At 42.8% G+C, this 9,670-nt stretch overlaps 1 protein-coding gene across 1 annotated transcript; it reads right to left on the bottom strand.

Moving 5' to 3' along the window:
• Positions 1-298: 298 nt before the first annotated feature.
• Positions 299-9,075, bottom strand: dhx35 (DEAH-box helicase 35). The gene is made up of 21 exons (XM_062391658.1): positions 8,945-9,075; positions 8,449-8,576; positions 7,335-7,427; positions 7,019-7,096; positions 6,792-6,896; positions 6,650-6,711; positions 6,035-6,104; positions 5,827-5,886; positions 5,308-5,420; positions 5,107-5,203; positions 4,821-4,979; positions 4,070-4,280; positions 3,758-3,882; positions 3,457-3,511; positions 3,128-3,318; positions 2,955-3,032; positions 2,729-2,858; positions 2,551-2,632; positions 2,389-2,460; positions 2,176-2,287; positions 299-2,019 (listed from the first exon to the last, which is right to left on the bottom strand). The coding sequence occupies exons 1-21, from the start codon at positions 8,982-8,984 to the stop codon at positions 1,981-1,983; spliced, it is 2,100 nt and encodes a 699-aa protein (XP_062247642.1). The 5' UTR covers positions 8,985-9,075; the 3' UTR covers positions 299-1,980.
• Positions 9,076-9,670: the final 595 nt, after the last annotated feature.

Genomic DNA, 9,670 nt, shown 5'->3' with positions numbered 1-9,670 from the left:
GAACTATGAACTAGTTGAGAATATAAATGGTGAACTATGAACGTGAACTATTCACGTTTACTGTTTTGAACTGAACATTGAACTAGTTCATGAGGTGTGAACTTGCACAACACTTCATACAGTATATATTATACATGGACGGAGACACTTCAAAGATTCTTCACACTTACAGATGACATTCTTCATCATTCTGCTCAAGTCTTTGTTTGTGGTACAACGATGACATCACCTGGCAAAGACATGAACTGCATGAAGACGTACAAAAAGTGCTTCACTGAGTAAAGAAATCAGAAGCCGATTCTCAGTGCATGACAATAAGGCTTTATTAGAGGGTGGGAGGAAGAAATGACAGGTGATCGTTTTTTATTTCAGAGGTGAGCAGTGACACAGGTTTACAGATTACTGCTTCGGCTGCACAAGAGTCACCACAAACGAGAATAAACGAGTCGTCGCGCCAAAGATGTTTTCATTTGCGCTGAAGTCTAGGTGTTGATCGAGTGTTTATAGGTCAACATCAGAGTACCGTTAAGCATGCAAAGGTACTTTTGTGTACATTTGTGTGTTCATCTAATTTGAGCTGTTATCTATGCTATGGTGTGTTGTTCTGTGGTTTGATTACAAGTTCAGTGAATCAACACTCTTGACCTCAAGATCAAGATAATGCAGCAGGAGCGAAAATGGGTGACTGTGACCTCGCTGGTTTGGATCCCAGCAGAGTGAAATGACAACACTTGTAATACTTGAAGTTCTCTGACGCTTTCAGAGCCGAATACCTCCGAAGACAAACCAAAAAGTTAAGAAGAACCAAAGACGAAAGCAGAAATGTCGGGCACATTCATGCTGTCTATATGGAATGGAGGTCATGAATTCTGTAACTGGACATTTTACTGAACACCAGGTTGAAGATGTGGTGCTTAACAAGGAAAGAAAAGTACATTATGGCCTTGCTCAGAGGTGAGACGATCCATAAGAGGAAACGCAATCACAATGACCACAGAGATAAACGCTACTGTTTCCTTGAGGCTTTGGATACATGTGTGAAAGCACTTTGTCATCACAGCTAGAAATGGCACTTCAGCTTTAGGTTTGATTTCACAGCTTTTCATTTACAATGCTCGAGTGTATTTGCACATTCCATTCCAGAAAATGAAATGTGAAATAAACTGATAAAGAAACCGGGCACAGAGCGGTGACAAGGCCACGACGCCTGAGCTAGACAGTAGTTACAGAGCAGAAAAACCAGGAGCCCGAAATAAAGCAGACCTTTCACAGTATTATCTGAAAGTTGACTGAAAAAAATAAATGTATATCCCTCTTTCGGTCTGAAAATATATACCACTACATTCTGCCCGGATGTTGAAGAGAGCAAAACTGAATTGGATTCAAAGTGCCAATTAAACCCCAAAGCACCCAGGCTAAGAGGAGAGCAAACTAACTGAAAAAAATAAAGCTCAAGTCTCTCACAGGAAAACATCCTCACACTCTATCATCTTTCATTATTTATCATGCAACCAGGACGAAAGAAATACGGTAATTAAAAAAATAATGAAGCCTAGAACCAGGTATGGACAGGCCTCTAACACAGGAGTCGATCCCTGGACCTCAGGATGCTCCGACTATGTACATGTATGAATGAACTGCATGACGATGCCTGAACAAACGCACACACAGGCACAGCCTGGACTCATCTCACATTCATCATCACTTACTCTTACATATAAACTACATCCTGCCGAAAAGCAAGACAAGTTCAAATGGAATAAATCACATGTGTTCACGTCGGTACTAAAAAATATATCTACTTACTGCTATTCTAACATGGCCACAGAGTGTGGGGGGATGTGCAGGTGGACATGTAAAATTAATATTTTACACATTTATATACAATGAAAAGGAGAGGGGGCACAGTGGCAACTTGAGACGGCTTTTCTCCATTAGGTCAGTGACTTTTGTCTAATCGTGGTGAAATGGTGGCGAGATTTACAGGATCCGGGATCTCTTGCTGGCCAGTGAACCATGCTGAAAGAGAACACAAGAAACAGTTCAATCAAAGCAGCTCTGTTAACTGACGTGGTAATCTGTCCAGTCGTTTATGCGTAATCCTGTTAAATGACACACAAACAGAAGAAAATATAACCTTTGTGGTGTAATAGGTGATTTTGTTTTTTGCCCTACCTTGGCCTGCTTGTAAAAGTGAGGGGCCAACTCAACCAACCAGGACGACTCCACAGCAGTCACATCGCGCATGTAGTATTTTGCTGTCTGCACTACTTCATTGAAGACAACCCTGGAGGAGACAATGTGAAGGTTTTACGTATAGTTGTTAAATTAATGTATGCGAATAAAAGAGCACTCTGCAGCAGTAGAGTGCAAGGAATGTGAACTGACCATTTTGGAGGTTTCTCCCCGAAAAGCACAGAGCTGGGGTGAATTTGAAGCTCACGGTCGTCTCGTAAAGTCCTAGCAAAGCAGATAATAAATGAATAATGAAATACGAAGTTAAAGCAACTATCTGATAGAGGAGTAATAACGGGTGAAGAAGACTCTCACCGGTACGAGCCAGAATGGTGAATGCGGGCTGCATTAGCAAAAAACCCAGACACAATGCACTTCAGAATCACGTCAGGATCTCCTGCACAAGACAAACGTTTCATGAGATTAAAAACACACAGCTGAAAAAAAGAAAGGTCACCAGCTACTGCGGCTTCCTTATGTGTCTTTCACTTACCTTCACTGGAAGTCCGCGGCACCTTAAACTTGTTCATGAGACGCCGGAGCTGCTCTCGTACAGTCACAGCCCGCAGCAGACCCTTGTAGTTGAGAAAATGTTCCTGACACCACTGGGAGCTCTTCTGGTGCTGCAGGAAAAAGGAGATTGTGTAGCGTTGATTAGTGTCCTCTTTATCTTGTGTTTCTCCGCCACTGAGCTACATGTACGTACACAAATGCTTTACCTTAATGAACGCTTCATACACATTCAGCATGGTGAGGTGGTCTCCCTCAGCAACTGCAAATTTCCTGTGCTCTCGGGCCTGCCGGGTGAGATAGCAAAAATTGGATCATTGTTATGCTGACACGGCTTTTCAGTCAAATAAGCTCCTTTTGAAAAGCCTGTTTTTCCACTTACGGCAGCTTTCTTCTGATTGGGCGCAGTCACAAATATATTCTGGATCTGCATCATCGCAGCTATGGTAACAATCTCTTTGGAGCAGCCGAAGTTTCCTGACTCGAGGAGCATCTTGGCGAACATGGGGCTGAGGGGAAACTCCGCCATCCGCAAACCCGTGGGATCAGTCAAACGGCCATAATGGTCCAGACCTGCCAGCAGATATGCATATAGTCGAGATTCTGCCTCTTGTGCAAGGACGCCTCAGCGTGTAAATGCTTGCCAACACACAATCTTGCAGTTAAGGGACCTTTTGACGTTAAAACGTTGCTGACGACCCTTTTTCTCACCTGCCAGAGCGTAGAGCAGCTCCAGAGCCTGAACCATGGTCTGAGCAGGAGGAGGCTGTTGAAGTGGAATAAAAGAAAAAAGCTAAATTACAATGTTTACTTGGAAAGACTCAAAATGATGTGAGAATCTTTAAAAGCCCAAACAGACCACGGCTGGATTAGTTTTATGGTTTCTGTGTATTCTTCCCCACAACCCCAGAGACAAGGGGCCGTTGTCTAATTAACATGTAAAGCACAACTCCATTCACAGTGGGTGAGTATGACACAGCCACCCTGTGGATGCAGAGCGAGAGCTACTCACAGATAGGAAGCTGAAGCGCAGCACATTGTCGATGCCTAATGCTTTGAGCTGCAGGATGACAGGGGCCAAATTGGTGCGCTGCATCTCTGGCACAGTCGAGGCAGGCAGTTTCTCAAAGTCCTCCTCTGTGGAGACGAACAGAGGCAATAAGAAAGGGGGAGGGAAAGACATAGAGAATAAAAAGACAGCAGGATGATGGAGGGAGAAGAACGGACTATATCAATTTTCAACAAAGGTTAACAACGCATATTTTCTCTAACATAACGATATTCTACATTAATCATTCTTCTGTTCAGGCAGACTCACACTTACCCGTGTAAAGCCGAAAGCATTTCCCAGGTCGGTTTCGTCCGGCTCTCCCGGCCCTCTGACTCGCTGAGGCTTTGGAGATGGGGGTGACCACCAGCGACTCGATGCCCGTGGAGGGACTGTAGGCTCGAAGCTTCACAAACGCACAGTCGATGACGAACACAACTCCATTTATAGTGATGGAGGTCTCAGCGATGTTGGTAGCCACCACAACCTGGAGGAAACAGCAGGGGAGTCAGTCAGATGCTTTGTACAGATCCGTTTCAGTGGCTGCTGTTGTCTCCTCAGTGAACAGCTGACTGCAGTGTTTAAGAACAGGGTGTTCTTTTTACATCAGGCTTTGGACCCAGTATATTTATTTGTTAGTTTGTCAGCCCGATTAAGAAAAAACTATTACATGGATTTCCACAAAAGTTGTGTAAGGATGGGACATTTGGCTTTTGGCGTAGATACAGCCAAAAGGAGCAGATCCAGACTTTCCTTTTTAAATGTTTTTTTTACATCTTCATCAATTTCACAAAGAATAATTCACCCTAATGGAAAAATCTGGCATATTTAGGGAGCTGATTTCTGTTTGGCCTTTGTGGAGTTATGAACTCTGCTGAGAGCCATTCGAGTTTTCTATACTATACCGACAGTGTGTTCCTCTTCCTTAATTATTTTTTCTTTATGGATTTATGGGCAAGATGACAGAATGGCCATCTTTTAAAATAATTTTCTCCTCACTGCACAAAGACACACAGGAGGCATTTACCTTGCGAACAGAGGAAGGTGCCCTTTCAAAGACCTTCATCTGATCAGCATATGGCAGACCAGAGTACATGGGCAAAATTCTCAGGTGTTTCTTCATGCCATATCGTGACAGAGACCTTGCCTGCTCCTGCAGGAGGGACGTCACTTTCTCCACCTCTTCCTATAAATTATAACAAAAGAGTATTAAAATAACTCATGGAATGCTGGCGTACAATCTATAGCCTCATGTCCAATGGAAGTTATTAAAGAAAGGTTGAGTGGTGTTATAAGGGTATGGCCACACTCACCTGACCGGTAAGAAAAGCCAGGACATCTCCGTCATCCTCCGTCTCATGGATCTTCAGCACCGTCTCCACTGTGGCCTTCACATAGTCTGGCACGGGACTGAGAACACACACACACACAAAGTTTCAAAATTAAAGACTGATAAATAATAAACTAATTACGAAAACTTATTTCCTGAAAACTGAAATATGTGGGTTGAGCACCTGACAGTGTAGAAGACATCCACTGGAAACGTGCGTCCTTCTACTGTCAGAATGCCACACGTGTCCTTGCTGGGATCCCCAGACTCATTGAGGTTGAAGAAGTCATGGAATTTCTTCAGAAGAAACGTGATTGTACAGTTAGTAATAAAAAAAAAAGGGATTCCTTCCCTTTTCTTTTTTTTTGCTAATTTATTTGCCAATTCTAAGAAATTCTAAACTACCCCCAATTTTTGACTTTTTTGAAAGGGTGTAACTTAACATTGTGGTGCAACATAGTAATCTGAATGTGCAGATTAAAGCATCTTAAACCAAAACGTACAGCAGATGTCTGATACAGCATTCCAGCTGACTTGTTTGACGCTGAGCGCGGCAGTGGCCTGATTGTGTCTCTTTCATCAGTGTATTGCAGATGTCAGTACAACGTGATCTGACCTGAAATCAACTTTCCCCCGTGTCTGTCTTTGTTTTTTGCTTTTCTCGCCAACAAAGCATATCTGTTCATCTTAATCATGCAGTCACCTTGGCATCCAGAGTGGCAGAGGCCACAATCAGCCGCAGGTCTCGCCGCTTCCTCTGAATCTATTGAAAGAAATCAATGGCAAAAGGTAAGCAGAGTCAAGGTAAAAACCGAAAAGAAGGTACAAGCTTCTGACATTATTTTAATGGCTGGAAACATATGACCAGGAAAACCTAAATTTCATCTACTGAAAGCATCAGCTGGTGTTACCTTCTTCAGCAGACCAATCGCTATGTCCGTGTACAGGGTGCGTTCGTGCGCTTCATCTAGCATCATCACACTGAGGATCAAAGCACAACGAAGATCAGAGTTGGAGTGAATCTGAATTCTTTATAACAAAGGCTAGTTCACATGCCCAATAACAAGACATATTTGGCATATTGACGCAGAAAAGACTCAACTAATGATAAGTAAAGTGTATTTAGCTGCTTCAGTTTCAGGGTCATGGTATCCTTCAAATCGACTCATTGTCAAATTATCCATTCATCCATTATTTATCTATCCCTCCTATCCTTTGGCTGTCGCAGGCAGAGCTACAGCCAATCCTAGCTGACATTGGGCGAGAGGCGCGATGCACCCTGGACAGGTCGCCAGCCTACAGATAATTTAGAGTCTCGTATTAACCTAAACCTGATGTGCAAGAAGGAGGACCCAGACAGAACCAAAACAAACACTGAAAGAACATGCAAACTCCGGCAAGACCAGAGGCAAACCTGGATTCAAACCGGAATCCTTCTTGTTGTGAGGCAGACTGTCATATTGTGGCATGTAAACATATTTGCTGTGAAAGCTGCCTATGAAATGGCTTCATTCACTTCATTGTACCTGTATTTTTTCAAGAGAGGATCAGCCATCATCTCCCGCACCAGCATTCCATCTGTAAGGAACTGAAGGACACAGGGACAGTTCAGCACTGAGAAGAACCACCTACAGCAAAACAAAACCACTCTCATCCGGTGGAGAATACCTTGATCCTTGTGGCTTGAGGATCAGAGCAGTCGTCAAATCGGATGGTGTAGCCCACCTCGTGTCCCAGCAGGGCCCCCCTCTCCTCTGCAACACGGTTGGAAACCTATCAGCAGGGAAGAAGAGGGAAAATATAAAGTGTATGAAGCAGGATTGTGTCTTTGCAGTGAAATGACATTAAAAGAGCGAAGGAGCAGAACGGTCAGAGGACATCAGCAGAGCTCTTACAGAGATAGCAGCCACGCGTCGGGGCTGTGTCACTCCGATCACCTTCCCCTCCGCCGCCCAGCCAGCTTCCAGCAGGTACTGAAAGGAGTCAGATAAAAAGAGGAGGTAGAGAGATCCCAAAGAAGAAGAGTTCAAAGCATGAGCTCGAGACATTGATGTTTCAAAACTGCGCCCAGAGCAAATATGTTACTCTGGCTGATGTGGTCCAAATTAGTCTACGAAAAAAAGCAACTAAGCATCAGGACAAGGTGATGCTTTAGTGCCAATAAATGGGTTGCATATGTGATTAGGTTGCCCCCTTCAGTATAACACTTACCTGAGGTATCTGTGTTGTCTTCCCACATCCCGTCTCTCCGACTATGATGACCGTCTGAAAGCTTTCCACCAAATACAAGATGTTGTTTCTGTGCTGGATTAGGAAGCAATTACAACAACAAAAAAAAAAAAATCACTTAAAGAGGCCAAAACCCACTGGACCACATTGAATGCATTTGTCACCAGACAGTTAACTCGGGCACAATAAAGAGGAAGATGTGAAACCTTGAAAAAACAGTAAGAGTAAGAAAAGAAGAGAGCATCTTAAGGCCGGGCAATATGGCCCAAAATCAGTTGACGTTGATAATTATCACAATAAATGTCACATTGTTGTTTCTTTCAAGTTTAAAGACTGATCTTTGCTTCCGAGAGAAGGTTGCGGTTTTAATCTATTCTTTATGAGCAGAGAATGACAAACCCCTGATAAACAGCAAAACATTTAACAAACCGGAGGAGAATCAATTATGCATCATATCTCCTCACTGCGTTTGCACAATGCATAGGAATTGTCACGAATTGGTTTTAACCTAGGTTTGTCTGTTAGTAAGCAGGATCACGCAAAAAATTACAGGAGCGATTGCTGGAAAACTCAGTGGAAGGAAGTGACATGGGTCAAGGAAGAACCCAGTGTATTTTTGGGTGGATCCAGAAATTTGTTTAACTTCCATCGGGAACTATATCCATGAGTGTGTGCAATTTGATTATACAATCTTTTCAAACAACAGCTGTGAATCTAACATAACAGACTGTCGCTAGATTTCAGAGAAGCTGCTTCAGAGAATGACTTCAAAAGATAAAACATTTCTCTTTACTTCAGCCTTTAACTGGATCTTACACTCCTGCGCTTTCATGTTTATTTTTTATCTTTTTCTTTCTTTTCTGTTTCCCTTGCTTATGAATGTCATTTTAACAAGATCTTATGTTTCTTCAAACCTGCTCTCTTCTTATTTGAATTACATTTTAACATTTTTCTACTTGTATTTATATTGAATGTCTTGTTTGAAAGGTGCTATACAAGTAAAGCTTATCATTATTATCATTATAATAACAGTAGCATTGCAACAGTGGATCTCCATCACAGTTGCATTCACAGTTGTACAGAGAGACTTTGGAACCTTGAAAACGGGGAGTTTCTGCCGCTGCTTCTCGATGGAGAGCGCGGTGTGCGGGTTGAAGATGACGGGCGAGCCGCTGGTCTCCGTGTTCAGCTCCCGCTCCTCGGAGATCCCCGGAGCCTCGGCGCCTGGAGCAGAGCAGATGGTGGAGATGTTTTATTTATCTTCTACTAAAGAGCCGAGGAGTTACAGAGGACGGCGGCCGGGCTTCAGCGCAGTCTCGGCGCTGTGGCACAAAAGACGCCCGAGCCCCTCACCGCTGATGTTTGTACCGCATTAGCACTTTGTGGTTGTTTCATTTTGACAGCTTTTCGCCCCGGTTCCGCAGAGCTAACGTTACCGGGCTGCAGGGGACCGCGCAACCGCGGCTGTGCAGGAGGCTGCGGCCGGAGCGAGGCTAATTCTCTGATAGCATGTTAGCAGCTGTACACTGGTAAACTACACACCCGAAAAACTTCCAGCAAACGTATGAATCCTTCTCTTATGTCCAACTTACCCGGCTTCCAAAATTTCATCGTGGAAGGGGGAGCCGCCATCTTGCTTTCTACGTCACATGTTTTAGTTCCTTTTCCTTTTTTCTCTTTTGCGCGTCTGACGTCACGGCCTATGGTTTCCACGGAGATATCACGAGTGACGTCAACGCGCTTCAAATAATCTTCAAGCTATAATTTAATTTTAATTCAACACGAAAGGAAATCACTGTTAATATCATAACCATAAATATCATATTGTATTATTTTACTCATATTTTTACTTTTGTGGATGTGTAATGTCTTTAGTTAATAAGTTTACATTTATTAAATGAATTATTTGTTTAGGCAGTGGTCTCCATGCGTTTACCTCTCAAACACCTCATATTTATCACTTTGATTGCTTTTATTCGTGTAATTTTTTAACGGTATCTGTCACAGAAATTTCCTTCAGTAACAATAAAGTTCCAACTTCTCTCGCTTATCTTTTCTACATTCGAGTTGTTTCGACACTGACATTTTTGTAATTAGGGCTCGAGCACTGACAGGCACTGACAGACAGTGAGGCCATATTGAAATTGTAATTAAAACATCTTTAAACTGTATCGTTAAATCATATGATTACATAATTTTGTGGGCAGATAACAAATTGTAAAAAAATATATATAAGCAAAATTAAATAAGATTAAAAAAAAAATTTAATGAATCCTGTGCAGTCCACTTCTGCGCAGGAGTCAATTTTTTTGCCCATT

Source organism: Platichthys flesus, chromosome 7, assembly GCF_949316205.1.
Source record: "Platichthys flesus chromosome 7, fPlaFle2.1, whole genome shotgun sequence".
Lineage (NCBI taxonomy): Eukaryota > Metazoa > Chordata > Actinopteri > Pleuronectiformes > Pleuronectidae > Platichthys > Platichthys flesus.
This window is presented reverse-complemented; position numbering and strand designations above follow the sequence as displayed.